This window comes from Rana temporaria, chromosome 1 (genome assembly GCF_905171775.1).
Source record: "Rana temporaria chromosome 1, aRanTem1.1, whole genome shotgun sequence".
Lineage (NCBI taxonomy): Eukaryota > Metazoa > Chordata > Amphibia > Anura > Ranidae > Rana > Rana temporaria.
Genome location: NC_053489.1, coordinates 587,935,746 through 587,954,846, shown reverse-complemented (window position 1 = coordinate 587,954,846; position 19,101 = coordinate 587,935,746). Strand labels below are relative to the sequence as shown.

General features: G+C 41.0%; 1 protein-coding gene across 2 annotated transcripts in view; it reads left to right on the top strand.

Moving 5' to 3' along the window:
* NSUN7 (NOP2/Sun RNA methyltransferase family member 7) overlaps nt 1-19,101 on the top strand; it is a 159,811-nt gene that overhangs the window by 34,671 nt on the left and 106,039 nt on the right. For both annotated transcript variants that reach the window (XM_040335065.1, XM_040335067.1), the window contains exon 2: nt 971-1,295. In XM_040335065.1, the coding sequence (XP_040190999.1) occupies nt 1,046-1,295 (250 nt within the window). In that variant the 5' untranslated portion in view covers nt 971-1,045. The remainder of the gene's footprint in view (nt 1-970; nt 1,296-19,101) is intronic.

Sequence of the window (19,101 nt, the reverse complement as noted above, 5' to 3'; positions counted from 1 at the left end):
AATGGGGATGATGTGGGCATGTTTTATTTAAATCCCAGTGCGCATGCTCGAAATTACGCCGCAAATCGTCATTGCTTTAGACGTGGACGTAACTTACGTACAGCCCTATTCGTGAACGACTTACGCAAACAACGTAAAATTTTAAAAACTCGACGCGGGAACGACATCCATACTTAACATTAGCTACGCCTCATATACCAGGGGTAACTTTACGCTGGAAAAAGCCTAACGTAAACGACGTAAAAAAATGCGGCGGCCGGACGTACGTTTCTGAATTGGCGTATCTACCTAATTATCATATTCATCGCGTAACTATATGGAAGCGCCACCTAGCGGCCAGCGTAAATATGCAGCCTAAGATACGACGGTGTAAGACAATTACGCCGGTCGGATCTGAGGGAAATCTATGCGTAACTGATTCTCTGAATCAGTCGCATAGTTACGACCACGCACACTCAGAGATACCTCCTTTCTGAATCCGGGCCCTTAACTTTATCCTTATTCCAGGTCAGTGACAAAACCTTGAAAACCAGGGAACTACCATGCTCAAAACAGAGAGATCAGCAAAAGAAGCAAACATGTTTCTAGAATGGAAAATGTACTTTGAATATGTGCTTAGAAACATTCAAGCATTTCATTTAGCAAGTACTAAATGAGGTTTAAAACAATTCCTTACTGACCCTTGTTGCCACAGGCACTATGGAGTAATTCAACCTTAAACTTCATTGCAGAAGGTTTGCAGACCATGAATCCTCAAACCTCTGGGGTTTTGTTTTACGAAAAGAGAATATTGTTTTTGGTGATATGCAAATGTTTTCTGTTTTACCCTTTTCATCTACAGTGTTGTTATGGTTCCATGAACACATATTATTCATTTGGTAAACAAAATGTGAGTTTTTTATGTGATATTTACTTTCAATGTAAAATGATCGTGCTACGTAAATATAAATTATGTAATCTTGTGTTTTAGGCTTCGTGTATTTTATTGATCAAGGAAATACTGAGCTTTTGAAGAAATCTGGATCCAAACAGCACAAATCACTCAATGGAGCCACTGTCAAATGTGACCGCTGTAGACTTTATAGGTGGCAGTTCAATTAAGTCGACTGAAAAAGTAAATTATCCTGACCAGGTATTCTTCAATGCTGCCAGAATATTCCAGCATATTTATCGGAAGAAACCTCCCGACAAGATCCTGATCAGCTATGGCAGTGATTCTGGGATGCCTTTACCAGACTTCAAAGATGAAAGATATCAGCGCTGGTCCTATGAGCTAGCATTTAATGCTCTGAAATGTAAGTAAAGTAATTACATAAACATTCTACATTATTAGAATAAACACACTATGAATTTTTGCAGTTCATACCTTTAGGGCCCACCGAAATGCAGTGCACTGCAGAGTGTTAAGATGTGTTTTCACCTTGTTAAGGCAGCCTATTAAAATGCACCTCAACACAGTATAAATCAGACATACCCCATTTTCTCTAATACAGTGTACCACAATGCACCGAAACCCGGGGGGTTATTTACTAAAACCACAGGGTGCAAAATCTGATGCAGCTCTGCATAGAAACCAATCATCTTTCAGGTTTTATTGTCAAATCTTAATTGAACAAGCTTAAGTTACAAGCTGATTGGCTACCATGCACAGCTCCACTAGATTCTAAGTGCATCCGGTTTTAGTAAATCTCCCTTCCCCCATGTGTTGTGTTGAGCTGCAAGTGCATTCTATCAATGTCCTGGGATTCCATTGTAGCACTACCCCCGTAGGAGCTGCTGAATTAAATTTGGGCCTTGCACGTTACCTCAACATTCGTTGTCTAGGGAAAATAGTCTGTAAAGAACTTCAATGTCCACACAAGTTGAAAAACCTTTAGCTGTAAGGTTTTATTTTTCTCATAACTTGCAAGGAAGTAGAAGGATGGAGGAGCAGGGGTACAGATCACTGGGGAAAACTTCTAAGTTCCAAAAAGTCACTCACCACTCCCTCTCGAGTGGGCATTGCTCACCCGGATAGGCCCCTTACACCTGGCCTAGCAGCCGGAATGATGCACGGACAATGATCAGTATGAGCCTCTGCCACAGACTGGTTGCAAGCAAAAGTGAACAGTCCGGAATCCTCTGCCACAGGATTTGGTACCCGAACTTCCAGCCATACAGTTTAAGAGCCTTTAAGCTGACCCGGCGAAACTGTAGGGTAACATGTATTGTAGATCATCCCTTAATAGAGTCACCAGGCCTATCCCGACACATCAGCCTTCCGCTTGGTCCCATCCTGGGCAGGTCCTCCCCTGGTTATCTCTTAAGTAGCTTCCTCTCGTATGATGGACAGCTCAGGATCACTTGAAATCATAGACCCCAGTCAGGATGGCCTACAAGGCCCCGAGGCTAAACAACCATCACGGACCTCGAACCAGGAGGGCCTTGAGGCAGAGCCTCTCACAACATGGCGTCTGTCCCTTAAGTATCCTTCCCCAGCATGCCCAGCGGGGAGACCACTCCCACTGGGCTGCTCCTGGGGAAAAACACCCAATTCACCGTAGCCTGCCTGAGTTCCAACATTGGCTGGTGGTGTTATCGCCACCTACAGGCAACAGTAGGAAAATCCCTCCAAGCACAGCCACAGTCAGAACAGAGGCTGATTTTGTATCAATCATCAAAGTCTGAGCCAAATATCAACTCAGACACCCACAAAATTTTAACATAGCGCCTGGTCATCAGAATAGAATAGACCCGCAAAGCAACATGGTCTGTGTTTTGCCATGCATTGCAGTGTTCATTTTACCATACGTTAAAAGTGAGTACGTTTACAGTGGGAAAATTTATTTAATCCCCTGCAGATTTTGTAAGTTTGCCCACTTACAAAGAAATGAACCAAAAACCCAGAATAAACACGATACAAATGGTGGAGAAACCCTTGTTGGCAAGCACAGAGGTAGGACATTTCTTGTAGTTGGTTACCAGACTTGCACACATCTCAGGAGGAATTTTGGTCCACTGTTCTTTACAGATCTTATCTTAATCCAATAAATGTTTCTTGGCTGTCGCTTGGCAACTCAAAGTTTCAGCTCCCTCCATAAATTTTCTATAAGATTAAGGTCTGAAGACTGGCTAGACCACTCCAAGACCTTAATGTGCTTCTTCTTGAGCCACTCCTTTGTTGTCTTGGTGGTATGTTTTGGGTCATTGTCATGCTGGAAGACTCATCCATACTCATCTTCAGTGTTCTGGCTGAGGAAAGAAGGTTCTCATCCAAGATTTTACAATACATGGCCCGTCAATTGGCCCCTCAATGCGGCAAAGTTGGCCAGTACCTTTAGCAGAGAAACAGCCCCAAAGAATAATGTTTCCAACTCTGTGTTTCACTGTAGGGATGGTGTTCTTGGGGTCATAGTCAGCATTTTTCTTCCTCCAAACACGGCAAGTCGAGTTAATGCCAAAGAGCTAAATCTTGGTCTCATCTGAGCACTTTCTTCCAATCCTTCTCTGAATCATTTAGATGTTCATTGCAAACATTAGCAGCACCTTGCAGGCGCTGCAGGATTTCAATCCATGTCAGCATATTGTATTACCAATGTTTTTTTTTTGGTGACTGTGGTCCCAACTGCCTTCAGATCATTCACAACTTAGCTCCTCCCGTGTAGTTCTGGGCTGATCCCTCATTTTTCTTATGATCATCCTTACCCCATGAGGCAAAATCTTGCATGGAGCTCCAGACCGAGGACGATTTATGGTTGTTTTGTATTGCTTCCATTTGTGAATATTCACTCCAACAGATGTCTCCTTCTCACCAAGCTTCTTGCTGATGGTCTTTTAGCCCATTCTAGCCTTGTGCAGGTCTACAATCTTGTTTCTGACGTCTTTTGACAGATCTTTGGTCTTGCCCACGATGGTGGGTTTGAATGGAAGGAAGAGATTCTGTGGACAGGTGTCTTTTATACACATAATGAGTTGTTGTTAGGAGCACCTTCTTAAATTGACAGGACAAATCTGTGTACCACATGAGCACATACTGTAGCCAGTCTCTGGGAGTCAGAATTATTGTTGGTTGGTAGGGGATCAAATACTTATTTTACTCACTGAACTGAAACTCAATTTATAACATTTGTATTGTGTGTTTTTTCTGGATTTTTGGTTGATATTCTGTCTCGATCATTTAAAATACACCTATGATAACAATTCTAGACCCTTCATTTCTTTGTATGTGGGCAAACATACAAAATATGCAGGGGATCAAATAATTATTTTCCCCACTGTAGATGTGAATAATCCTTTATGGATTGTTCCTGTTCATCTGCGTTTTTAGTGCAGATATTGTGGTAAAGGTTCTCCTCCGCTAGTAATTTGTCACCTTATATAGCAGCTCCAGAATTTGTGTAGTTCATATACGTCAGTTTGCCAAGGTGATTGAAATGTTCAGCACAATGTAATCACAAATGGTAGGATTACACTGGATTTGAGGTTTAGGGTTAGGTTTAAGGGTTAGACTGAATTTTAGCTTTAAAGCAAACCTTTCATAAAAACATTAATTAACCCCTTTCCCCGTAATTTGCATCTAAAAGTGCTAACTATAGCCTAAGGCCCCTTTCACATGTGCGGACCGTATGTCCGCTTTTTCATCCATCCGTTTGCGGATGAAAAAGGGACATACATTGGTCCCTATGTGATTGCGGGTGTCAGCGGATAAACATCAGCTCACACCCGTAATCACCCACCTCCGCAAAGATCCGATTTTGCGGACGGAAGAAAATACTATTTTTTCTTCCGTCTGTGGATCGGATCGGATGAACACGGACACACGGTCCATGCTCATCCGATCCCCCCATAGGGGAGAGTGGAGAAAAGACAGGGCGGTCCCTGCACAGTGTGCGGGGACCGCCCTGTCAGCCGCCGGCTCAGCGGGGATATACGGAACGATCCCCGCTGAGCTTACGGACACACGGAGGCGGATCATTAGGATCTGTAGGAGAAAAACACAAGATATGTACAGTAAGCACTGGCTTCCAGTCCCCTTGCCTAGATGAAGATATTGTCACTTAGCTTTCTCATGCGACACTAGAAAATCTGAGGATTCCAAATCTTACGAGAATGTGTATTTTGGTAAGATTTGGAATTTTCAGATTTGCTAGGATCCCACAGCTTTGTATGGCCTCACCTTGGCTTAGGCAAACAGACTAGAAGCTGTGGTCTGTGGTAAGTACCGGTATCTATTGCTTTTTTCTTCCAAGATGTTTTTTTAGGATTTAGGTAGTGAAGAGGTAAACAGGTAATACGGCCACCCAGGTGTACTTCAGTTAATGAAAGAAGAGCTTCAATGACCCATGGATCCGGAGAGACAAAATGACACAGAGAGAGATGTGCTGTTCATTAGATCTCTAAAGTGTATTCTCTCAGAGTGACTTAGATACAGAAGAAAGATAGGAGGGGCTGCATATTATTGCATATGTCTGTAAATATTATACAAACTCAGTATATTCTTATCAAGATTTAAACCAGCTGAATTTAGTTTTACCAATGGCTAAAAGATGACTTTGCTTATACAATCAGGCTGTTCCATGAATTTAACCACAATGACTTAGCAGTAGCAGGGTGTGACTCTATGCAAAACTGTTAGCTAAGCTAATTATGTCAAAACACAAATAGAAAAGTTAATTTCTACTTAAAATGGAGTTGAAAATTAATACATTCTATTACAATCCCCCTCTTTGCGCCATGAATTTAAATGGCGCATTTTCCACTCATTGTAACATAGGTAGTCTACTTATTGTAATACAGACTGTTTCCTAGAGCTAAGGATCGTTTGTTGAATATTATCATTTCATCAGAAAGACTGGAAAAGGTTAAACTTGACAATCATTTTCCTACTGTGGAAGTGGAACTAGAGCTAAGAAAGTTTATTAGAGTGGTGTTTAGGGCAGGTTCTGAAGTGTGAAAGAAAGGGCTTTCAATTGAAGTCATTGAAAAGTTAAGTTTAGCTTGTTGGCACACTTCAGCTCACTTTGTGGAGTTTCCCAACCTGAAACACCAGTCTGGAGAATGACTTCTACCAATAATTTGTAAAGTAAGGGTATTATTTGAAAGCCTTCTTGTGACATTTGTAAGGACGACAGGAGGTGTGCCATTTAGGAGGGGGGTGAAGTTTAGAGGTAATGCCACTAGGGGGGTCCTAGCAGTGCTAGGATGGAGTTTACTACATATCCAACATTTTTCATATCCAGACTTCTGGGCATAGCTATATTTACATTTCAGTAGCAACATTTTGTCTGTAAAACTATCTGTTTTAACTCCTTCATTATTCATTATGTGATTGTGTATCTCTCTTGTGTCTGATATGTGTATTATTGATGGTGTTATTGCGTGACCCACATATGACTTTAAGGGCTCCCAAGTCCTCAGGATGATAAATACAGTGAGTAACAATCCATATAGGTAGGAACACTATCAGAGAGATTAGGAACAGGAGGCAAAATGCCTTCCCAGAAGTCTGTGGTGAAATAAGCGAGGTCATCCTTTTCAGAGACTTGACCACTTTCTTCACTCCGTATTCGAGGATTTCCACTACTTTCTTCACCTCTTTTGTCTTTATCTTTGCCTTGCCCCTTAGGGTCCTGGTTGACCTTCTTTACTCGACTGGCATGGATCCAAGACTGTTGTCCTTCCACAAGGATGGCTGTCCTGGTTACTGCGATCACGGCGGTTGGAGGTCCAAAAGGATATTCCTGCTTTTTTTGTTCAGTTCAGCTGCTGGACCACTACGAGGCCACCAACCTTAAAGGGGTGTGTTGGTTGATGTGAAGAAGAAGGAGAGGTGCGAGCGACATTTCTTTCAACTTTGTCCAACGTTTCAATTAATTTTCTTACATATTCTTCCTGAATAAGATCAAGATCCCCTCTTTCTAACATTAAGGGTTCTCTGGCCCAGGGAGTGGGAAATGGTCTGCCCATAAGAATTTCAAAGGGAGAATAACCTGTCTTGTTGTTCATGCCAATGATGCCAAGGAAGGACAGCATATTACCTCTGCTAGAATTGCCGGCAGCACCCTTTTCCAGTTGGTATAAGTTCCACCTGTAGTCTTCCTGATCTTATCTTTTATTGTCCTATTCATTCTTTTTACAATTCCTGAACTTTGAGGATGGTAAGGAATGTGAAACTTCCAGTCAATTTTAAGTGCTTTAACTAAATTTTGGCACACTTTTGAAATAAAGGCAGGACCATTGTCAGAATTTATTTGGAGCGGGCATCCCCATCTAGGGATGATTTCTTGCGGGCAGATTTTTACCACTGTTTGAGCATCTTCTCTTGTAGTTACGAATGTTTATACCCATCTTGAGAACATGTCTACTATTACAAGTAAATATTCCTGTCGTTTGCCTAATTTGGGCATGTGGGTGAAATCAATCTGGTAATGAGTGAATGGTGAGGATGGGTATATCAAGTGTTCATGTTTTGCTTTGTGTGGATTTCTTGGGTTGTTCCGGATGCATGTGATGCATCTAGAGACATATGATTTCACAAGAGAGGGAAGACCTGGGATGAAAAAATCTTTATCCAGTAATTCACATGTCATCTACCACCCTCTATGTCCCACCCCATGGTACTGAGAGATAAACAATGGGGCACTAGCTATAGGTATACATGGTTTCCCCTCTTTGCAGATAAGCCCAGACTCTGGACTTTTCTGCACACCTGCAATGTTCCATTGTTTTATGTCAGTTTCAGTGGCACTTGTGTTGTAAATGATTGTAAATCTGAGAGTGTTTGATCAAGTAAAGGTATTTCAGGGGCTAGAGAAGGCATCTGAATAGTGGTCTTTTGTTTGGAAGCTGCTTGTGCAGATTAAAATGGGACTGGATTTGCCTCGAGTACAATGTCAGGGAGCTGGACCATAGCATATCCAGCATGATAAGTATGGTCATCTGGTCTTGAGCAAGACCCATCTCAAACACATTTTAGGCTCCCGAGATTGCACTCGAGCACATATCCTCCCTAAGTGAGGTGTCCTGCTGTATAGCTTAAATACATTAATGTTGTGGGGCTACCTCATCCTACTCAATTTTTTTTATTTATTTTTTTATCCCAAGAGAGCATTCAGGATTAGGGCTGGGCCTGAAGTGGGGGAGGCATATTTTATTTCCAAATTAGGATTTGAGAGCAAAAATTATCTCATACCCACTCAGCCGCTGTGCGGACATATGTTGGGTGACCTGAAGTGAAAGATGTGGCCATTTCCACAACCATAGCACAGGATGCAAGAGCTCTTAGACACACCGACATACCCTAAACCGGCATAGGCACTACTCTTGAGAAAAAAGCGAAAGGGCACAGTTTGCCCCCATGTTCTTGCACTAGGACTCCCACCATAGTGTTACAGTTGCCCCTAGCAAATAGGTGAAACCCTTTGCTATACTCGTATAGGCCAAGACCAGGATCTGTTACAATAGATGCTTTAAAGTATACAAAAGCATTGTACATTTCATCATTCCATTTTATACAATCTGGTATGTCAGTACCTGTGGTTTGTCTCAAAATGTTATCATAGTAGGAACAGTCAGGTATTCATTGGCGACAGTAACCAATCATGCCAAGGAAGGATAGCATATCCTTCTTGGTCTGTGGGCGGGCTAGACCCACGAGAGCCGCAGCTCTCTTGTGACTGACTTTCCTTTCACCTTTTGTGAGTGTAAAACCAAGGTATTCAGCAGTTTGACACCACTGACGTTTCTTTTTGGAAACTTTATGACCATTATCTGCCAACCAATGTAGCAGATCTAAACTATCCTCCTTGCAGGCTACCTGGCTTGGGATACATATCAGAGTAGGACAGAACCATGATGGGGAGTCCAGGACCGCAAGGTGGTCTGGAGCACAACTGAGTAGACTACAGGGGAGTCCACATAGCCCTGAGGCATTCTACACCATTTGGCAGTTTCGAAAACAGAATGCAAGAATAGGCTGTGTCTCTTCGTCCACAGGGATGGAAAAAAATGCATTTGTAAGGTCAATAACAGAAAAATATTCTGCATCGGATGGTATGGAGGTAGGGAGGCATGGCACATCATACACTATAGGAGCTATAGGGACAATTAAATTATTGACAGCTCTAAGATCTTGCACAAATCTATAAGAACCATCAGGCTTCTTTACAGGGTTAATTGGTGTATTCCATTTGTTTCCAGTGATTTATCTCACTATGCCTTGTTTCAGGAAATGTTCAATCATAGGCACAATCCCCTCTTCCTTTTCTTTAGAAAGAGGATATTGTTTATGATAATTGGGTTGGGCTCCGGGTTTCAGTGTGGCTTTATATGGGGTGCATGAGATGAGACCAACATTTAGGCTATTTATAGACCAGACTTTATGATTGGGACCAGGTAGGTCACCATCATCAGGTTCTGAAAATAAAAATTGCCTTTGAATGGAAACATTTTTAGAGTGCACTATGATTCCTCCTTCCTCTGTCATTTTCATAACTATTCCAAGTCTGCCCAAAAGGTCTTTTCCCAAAAGATTAACAGGGCAATTTGGAATAATTCTGAAAGAGTGTTTGAGTACTGGTTGGCCACCATATGAGGGGTCTATGACAATTAGGCATTGGGGTTGGGGTTGCTTCCATTGGATGGGGTATTTTGGCCCTTGATGTTGTTGAGTTTGTGGGGGTTGTGTGACTTGTGTGCTATTTTGTTAAGGTATGCCATATGGACAATGACCTAAGTCCCCACGGTTAAAACAACCTCTTTTTGAGGGCTGTGTCCTGGGGAAACCATGGCCTCGACCTCTTCCTTTCCCTCTGCCCCTACCCCTATTCTTCTGTGTTCCATTCCCCGGGTGGGACTGCTGCTGTTGTGGCAATCCTCCCTGGAAATGTGTACCTGAACTTTTCGGTTTCTCAAAACATCCTGCTGAATCCTTCTCTGTGAATTCCGGTATGGTCTTTGTAGGCCAATCAGAAATTATTTGCTTAACCATTAAACCATGTTGTGGTTTTAGGTTACTAATGAAAATCTGAATCATCAGACTATTCATATCCGGTAGTATTGATAATCCAGCTTCCTGTATCCACACAGCCATAAATCTCTTCCAAAATTCTAAAACACTTTCTCCTGACTTTTGTTTACAAGCTATGGCAGTAGGAAGGGAAGTTCTGTTTTTAAAGGCATTATTTAATTCCGCTTCTAATTGATCCCACATGGTGTGTTTTTTTCTTTCAGTATTTAATTTATATGTATCAGCCTTTACTATTTTTGGATCTTCAATATCATTTATGAATGCTACTTTAGTCCAATCAAATGCGGATGTGTGTCCAATGACACCATCCACAATCAATCGCATATCTTCCTGTGTATAATTTCTCCCTTTTCAAGCCTTTTTCAAATAGGACAAGGTTGCAGAGGGAGACTGAGTTGGTTTTGGACAATGTTTAATAATGCGATTAATATCTTCAATATCAATCACCTTTTTCAACATGTTATTTCCTGTAGTCAGAAAAGCATGGTTTTGAGTTCCCTCTATCTCATCATCATCTAGTCTCCTCTGTCTATTTGGTAGATTTCTTAATTCCATTGGCTACCCTGTGGGTGTGCAAGTGGGGTATTCATGATATCAGTTCCTACAGTTTTTAATCCTCGGAGAAACATATCTCTTACGGAACTATCTACTTGTTCCTCCTGACCAGAACCTTGTTCGTATCCAGGTGGAGAAGTTTTTGATGAAGAAACGGGGGATCAGAACCTCCTGTAACCCCACCTTGAGGTGAGCCTCCAGGAGTTCCCAAAACAGGACTTTGTGATACAAGATCTAATTGGGTGAATTTAGGAGCTCTATGAGGCGTCGCGCCTGATGTGGGCGCTCTGCCTACAGATCCTCTTCCTCCCTGTGCAGATGGTTGTGGTGGGGTTGGGGTTCTTTGTTGTACAGCATAATGTCCGGCCAGTAAGTCTATTTCCTCTTTAGGTAAACTGGTGTATACTTTACAAACCCAAGGATTTATAAATTCAAAATCCGTACTACAAACCCTGTCTACATAATCTTTACAATTTTCTCTGTGATTAGGATATGAGGGAGGTTTTTTACTATGATTTAGACCCATATTAAAATAGTGACAGTGAGAGTCTGTCTGTCTTACCTTACAGACTTCATTCTCCCACACAAACAAATTATCTTATAATATTTCTTAAACTTTATGCGAAAGAAAGAAAAGCGAAAGTAGGTTGGGTCACTGAAGCATAATCCTCATTAACTATTTCAGCTCCTTCCCCAAGAAGGACTGTACAGTACTGTATTATTTAATTAAGACCTTCTCAAAGGTACTTTCAAAGGCAGATTTCCCGAAAAAATCCCCTATACACCAAGGCGTGGCTCATATACCTCGTCTTCATAAATTTAGTTTAAGATGAAATTTAAATCAGAGCTAAGGCAAGAGAAAACAGTCTGTCTAAAAGACAAATAAGTTCTACTTACCAAAGGTGATTTTCTCATCCTCACACAGCTGCCACCATTCTGAAGAGGTAAACAGGTAATACGGCCACCCAGGTGTACTTCATTTAATGAAAGAAGAGCTTCAATGACCCAAGGATCCGGAGAGACAAAATGACACATATTATTGCATATGTCTGTAAATATTATACAAACTCAGTATATTCTTATCAAGATTTAAACCAGCTGAATTTAGTTTTAACAATGGCTAAAAGATGACTTTGCTTATACAATCAGGCTGTTCCATGAATTTAACCACAATGACTTAGCAGTAGCAGGGTGTGACTCTGTGTAAAACTGTTAGCTAAGCTAATTATGTCAAAACACAAATAGAAAAGTTAATTTCTACTTAAAATGGAGTTGAAAATTAATACATTCTATTACAGGTAGCAATTATATAATTAGAGGTTAGTTCATTTTAATGAAAGGTCTGCTTTAAATTAAGGTTAAACTGAAACATCACATACCATTTTACTTTTGGAGGAAAGTGTCAGGTTTTTATTGCTGTGTTCCCATTGGAGAGATTCCTTCTTCTCAAAAAACTCTTCCTCAATTTACCCAGAACTGAATGAAAGGTTTGGTCACTTGAAATGAAACCTTTAAGGGCTTGTTCTTGAAGGTGCATGTTCTATACTGTAGCTGCCATCTTGGTCTGTCTACTTTGGGAGTCTTTGTGCTGGAATAAACATGCAGCCAGCAAAGGACTAGGATATCTGATATGCACATGCTTTTTACATGCAATTGACATAGAAAGTGATAAAATAAGTATTAAGATGAGAGGCACAGAGCTTGCACCTTCAAATGTAAGTCAACAGTGGCAGTGACCATGGCCAATTTGTATTTTGGCAGGTTCTTTATTTGCATTGTTTTTAAGGGTTAGGTGTAGGGGTCTGCATAGTGTCCACAGCTAGGTTTAGTGATTGGGTTCAAGTTAAGGGTTAGGTTCAAAGCTCAGGAATAGACTGAAGCCTGGTACACATTAGCAGTTTTCATTTCATTCAACACAGCAGGCTGAACGAGAAAAAAATCTGAAGACCTCGGGAGGAGCCACTGTACTGTTAGTACATCGATTTCCCCACTGAGCTATTGTGTTCTGATTGGGGAACTTCCCCAGTCAGCGCCCTCAGCCATTGGTTGAGAGCACTGATCTGATACCAATTGGCAGACCTCTTTTTGTCATGCCCCTTAGACAGAAGCCAAATGATCGTGCAGATTCTGTTTGATCCGCTTCTGTATACACTGGGCGAATGTCAGAAGGTTTTTTTTGAACCGGCCGATCCCGCCCGATATTTGGTCCGTTTGTTTTGGGTGTGATACATGTGCACCAAAGTAAGACATGTATAACTGCAGGTTGAATGCTGGGCAACTACTATTCGCAAAAGCATATATTAACAAGGGCAGCTCAAATGTGTTCTCATGCCATATTTCCTTTAGTTATATCCCTGTGGGTGATCTTATACTTCTTTCTGAAAATGTATATTTGTACACTTGTGTGAAGTATGTTGGCCCTTTCCATATTGGAATGTTGGTAAATGTGTTCAGAGTTATTTGAACTTGAAAGGCAAGCAGGCTTTATTTGCTGGTTGCCTGTGTTCATTAACACATGGGACTATTCTGATAGGTAAACACCTCAAGAAACCACTACAAAGAACTGTATGTTCAAAATGTAACTGGCAATATAGATTGTGAAACGAGTATAGTTCTACAATATTGCAAATATTTACACCTTATTAATTAATCATTTTTCTGTTTACTTAGATCAACCTTGTATAACATCCCAAAACATGTTATTCAAACTTGTGAAATGTAACACTTCCTTGCCTTTGTTCTGAGACAAAAGATGTTCTCAGTTGACGTAAGCTCTTTGCAATTTATACTCCACGCAATGGTTCTTCCATTAGAAGTGTATTTGCATAAAAAAAAATATTGCTGCATACTAGCTGCATCCAGATTAATTACAAAGAATATTCCTGATGCAAAAATAAAACCAGTTTGTCTACACAACCTGTACATTGATAGAAAAATTGGAAAAACCGTGCTAAAAATACTAAAAATACTAAAAATAAATGAACACCTGTAACGAAGTTACAATATGTTCAGTATGTAAACAACTGGTACAGGAAACACATAGAAATAAAGAATATATAAATTGCGCTACCCCCTAACCATGTGATGATCTTAATAAAAAGATATATCACCAAAATGTAAAATTACCAAAGAATCAAACAGTGGTATACAAATATATAACTAATGCCATATGATAATGTGATACTTAACCGCTTAACGACCGCCGCATGTATATGTACGTCCACAGAATGGCACGTACAGGCATATGGGGGTACATGTAGGTCCCCGCCTTTCCGCGGGTCGGGGGTCCGATCGGGACCCCCCCCCCCGCTACATGCAGCGGTTGGAAACCGGGGAGCGATCCGGGACGAGGGCGCGGCTATTCGTTTCTAGCCGCCCCCTCACGGTCGCTCCCCAGAGCTGAAGAACGGGGAGAGCCGTATGTAAACACGGCTTCCCCGTGCTTCACTGTGGCGGCTGCATCGATCGAGTGATCCCTTTTATAGGGAGACTCGATCGATGACGTCAGACCTACAGCCACACCCCCCTACAGTTGTAAACACACACTAGGTGAACCCTAACTCCTACAGCGCCCCCTGTGGTTAACTCCCAAACTGCAACTGTCATTTTCACAATAAACAATGCAATTTAAATGCATTTTTTGCTGTGAAAATGACAATGGTCCCAAAAATGTGTCAAAATTGTCCGAAGTGTCCGCCATAATGTCGCAGTCACGAAAAAAAAATCGCTGATCGCCGCCATTAGTAGTAAAAAAAAATAAATAATAAAACTATCCCCTATTTTGTAAACGCTATAAATTTTGAGCAAACCAATCGATAAACGCTTATTGCGATTTTTTTACCAAAAATAGGTAGAAGAATACGTATCGGCCTAAACTGAGGACATTTTTTTTATATATGTTTTTGGGGGATATTTATTATAGCAAAAAGTAAAAAAATATTGAATTTTTTTCAAAATTGTTGCTCTATTTTTGTTTATAGCTCAAAAAATAAAAACCGCAGAGGTGATCAAATAGCACCAAAAGAAAGCTCTATTTGTGGGAAAAAAGGACGCCAATTTTGTTTGGGAGCCACGTCGCACGACCGCGCAATTGTCTGTTAAAGCGACGCAGTGCCGAACTGTAAAAACGCCTTTGGGCATTTAGCAGCATATTGGTCCGGGCTTAAGTGGTTAATATGTCCAGTAGTATAAAGCATCTCCTGCCAGTTGATAAATAAAGTGACCATAAAATTGTGTTGTTGACAAATATATGAATAGAAAAAAAAATTTAAACTTAAAATTGTTTGACAAAATATAGTCCGTAAATATATTTAATTACGTCACCTCAAGCTCCAAACGATCCCCCAGCAGGACGAAATACATATCAAACTATCATGTTTGGACTGTAGGAAAACAAAGAGTTGAACAAAAACTTAAGTCAGGTACACACTACAAGTTTTTTTTGTTCAACCCAAAGGGTTGAATTAAAACAAAATTGACAGCTTCGGTCGGAGCCACTGTACTGACTATGCAAAGTTAGTACAGCGATCTCCCCCGCTGTTGTTTGGCAGCTGGTTTTCCAGCATGCTTGACATACACATGAGCCGAATGTCGGGCGATTTTTTTTCTTTTGAACAGGCCGTTGTCTTCCTGACATTCAGCCCATTTGCACACATGAACTTTCATTCTGTTAGGCATAAGTAACAATATACTCAAGTATTGTATTGTAATGATGCAAATATCCCATTGCCGGGAGAGGCAAAAAACGGAGAGTTCTAACTGGCCTTGTAGTAAAAGCGTAGTGTGTCAGGTGGATAAAAAAAGAGAGGGGAAAGAAAATGGAGAGACACGAAGTGGAAAAAAGGGAGGGGAAGGAAACATGTAAACATATAAATAATGTGGTCTGTATGGAGGAGAAGGAGGAAAGGGGAAATAAAAAAATAAATAAAAAGAGAAAAGGATATATCTAAACTAAATATATAACTCTATCTTTAGGTCAGCTGGCAGAGTATTCACACTAGGTTTAATAGTGAAGGACAGGTAAATAAAACTGGGCCAGAAAATTCAGATGGGACAGGAACTGCTGGAGGGTGAAATGCAAGTGGGCAGAGGAAGTGACACAGATCCCTCCGTTACAAATAAACATTGATGAATAGTGGCTTGATTCTTCATATAACTGCTATGCTGGTATTGCAGACCCTTATTTTTTGGTATAATCATTAGGTGTAAATACCTAGAGGTGCTTTAGCAGCTTTAGAAACCTCTTGGATACCTGCTAAGCCATCTAAAACTCTATTAGCTGGATTCAGGTAAGGCGGCTCACTTTTGAGGCGGTGTAGCGTATCGCATATACAGGCATACCCCACTTTTAAGTACACAGTGGGACCAGAGCATGTATGTAAAACGAAAATGTACTTAAAGTGAAACAATACTTTTTTTCACTTCTAGGGTGTAGTGGGGGGGGGTCAGGGGCTGTAGTGGGGGTGTCAGGAGCTGTAGTTGAGGTCTCAGGGGCTGTAGTGGGGGTATCAGGTGCACACTGGAACAAGGCGGGCTATGCTTTCAGAGCTTCAGCTCCTTCTACTGTGGCTGCAAAATGTCTGTACAGTACTTGTAAGGCATTTTACAGACACTCGGGGGTATGTCCTTACTCGTGAGTGTATGTAAAGTGAGTGTACTTAAAGCGGGGTATGCCTGTACGCTACTCCGCCGTAAGTAAGAGAGGCAAGTGCTGTATTCACAAAGCACTTGCCTCCTAAGTTACGGTGGCGTAGCATGAATGGGCCGGCGTAAGCGCGCCTAATTCAAATGAGGATGAGGGGGGCATGTTTTATGTAAATGACTCGTGACCAGACGTGATTGACGTTTTTTACAAACAGCGCATGTGCCATCTGTGGACATATCCCAGTGTGCATTGCTCCAAAGTACGCCGCAAGGACGTATTGGTTTCGACGTGAACGTAAATTACGTCCAGCCCCATTCACGGACGACTTACGCAAACAACGTAAAATTTTCAAATTTCAACGCGGGAACGACGGCCATACTTAACATTGACTAGGCCAGCTATTTGTTCGACTAACCTTACGCCTGAAAACGCCTTACGTAAACGGCGTATCTTTACTGCGACGGGCAAGCGTACGTTCGTGAATCGGCGTATCTCGCTGATTTACGCATTCTAGGCGTAAATCAGCGTTCACGCCCCTAGCGGCCAGCGGAACTAGACAGCTCAGATACGACGGCGCAGGCCGGCGTATCTTAGCTAGGTATAAGTGTATCTCAGTTTGAGAATACACTTAAACATACGACGGCTTAGATTCCGAGTTACGACGGCGTATCTACTGATATGCCGGCGTAACTCTTTGTGAATTCAGCTATATGCCTTACTTCCTTTTACATAAGTGGAAAAGTTATTCAACAGGAATTTTTATGAGGTGATTTGCAGTTCTTGTTGCTAACACACCAGCACATGTATGTTTGATCAGCATTGTGTTCTAATGATAAGACTTTGCAAATACTGATAATAAGGAAAGTATTTCCAAAACAAACCATATCAAATGAAAACAAAAACTACTACTGGAAACAAGCTAAATTAACACTGCCACGCATGATGTGATTTTCTTAAGCAAGGAGACAAATTACAGCTTGAGGTAATCAGGTGATATTCCAGGAACATACATTGACACAGTGAGGAGTCTGTGACTTGCATTGAATAGCATGCATACCACTACTGATATCTTGCAGAGCCCTGAACATCAAACAACTGAGCTGCCCTGTGATGCAAATAGCAAATATTTCCGTAACCACATACTCATAGAACCCCCACCCCCACTGTTTAGTTAGGCTACCCAACACAGTGATGTACCAATAGTGAAGCACAGGGGATGGAAGGGGGTGATATTAGAACCAGCAACAGAGAAGCCACAGATTGCTTGCTGATTCCTGGACAACGTTTACTTCAAAACAGTGGTGGTCAACTTACTTGTTATAAACTTGCGCGCTACTATGTTCTAATTTTGAAGTAAATATAAACCATGAACCTCCAGTGAATATAGTGAAAATAAACTCAGAAAAAAAAATATATAGTACATGTATAGTGACCGTGAATTAGCTGCAACCACTTAGTAGTGTACTCAAAAGACACTGCGTAATAAATGTAAAAGAAAAAGATGGGAATGGTGCGCTTATTCAATAATGTGCCATAAAGTAATATACTCAAAGAAAAAATATGATGAGTATCCAAACATACAAATAAATAAATAAATGTGAATAAAGTCCAACTAAATACCAATGGTAGGAGTTAGTTCATATAAAGGCAAAAATCTCATAGAGATAACCTGATAGAAGAAAAAAATGATAAAACATCTATCCAAACATCGACTGTTAAACTTATGAATTGGCCGCTTACCTCCAACAATGGCCCAAGGGTCAAACAAGGCTCATCAGATAGTCAGATAAGGAATCCTGCTGATGGATCTGTAAAGGCATCCAGGTTCCAGGCGCAGACGAAGAACTACGTCCAAAACTTGGTATCAAAACATCTTGGGTAATTCCACATAAGGAGGAAACAGCTCGCTCAAAGGAAATGGCACTTCTATAAATGGCGCTCAAAGGAAACAAAGAACAGCCATAGTGCAATATTGCCAAATGAAAAGTTAATTTATTTAGTAAAAAGACTGCTTACATCAAGTAAGGATAAAAACCGCAGTAAAAAGCAATGGGAGTAGTGACACACAGGCCTCCTCACCATACTTCTGTTAAAACACCACCGGAACTGACGTCACAAGGCTCCAACCAATGCGTTGCATCACTGGTCATGTGACTTCCTCAACTTACTTGATATATATGGCCTCAAGTATGGACTTTGACCCTTCGGTCTGGTATGGATTCTAAGGGGAACCCCACGCCACATTTTTTTTAAAAACATGCACACTTGCCGTTTTTACAGCTGCTGTTTTTGGGCATTAGGCATTATCTGGTGTTTATGAGCGTTTTTAAGCCTCAAGCTTTTGTGGGAGTATAGTTTTGCTAAAAAAACGATGAGTATCCAAACATACAAATAAATAAATAAATGTGAATAAAGTCCAACTAAATACCAATGGTAGGAGTTAGTTCATATAAAGGCAAAAATCTCATAGAGATAACTTGATAGAAGAAAGAAATGATAAAACATCTATCCAAACATCGACTGTTAAACTTATGAATTGGCCGCTTACCTCCAACAATGGCCCAAGGGTCAAACAAGGCTCATCAGATAGTCAGATAAGGAATCCTGCTGATGGATCTGTAAAGGCATCCAGGTTCCAGGCGCAGACGAAGAACTACGTCCAAAACTTGGTATCAAAACATCTTGGGTAATTCCACATAAGGAGGAAACAGCTCGCTCAAAGGAAATGGCACTTCTATAAATGGCGCTCAAAGGAAACAAAGAACAGCCATAGTGCAATATTGCCAAATGAAAAGTTAATTTATTTAGTAAAAAGACTGCTTACATCAAGTAAGGATAAAAACCGCAGTAAAAAGCAATGGGAGTAGTGACACACAGGCCTCCTCACCATACTTCT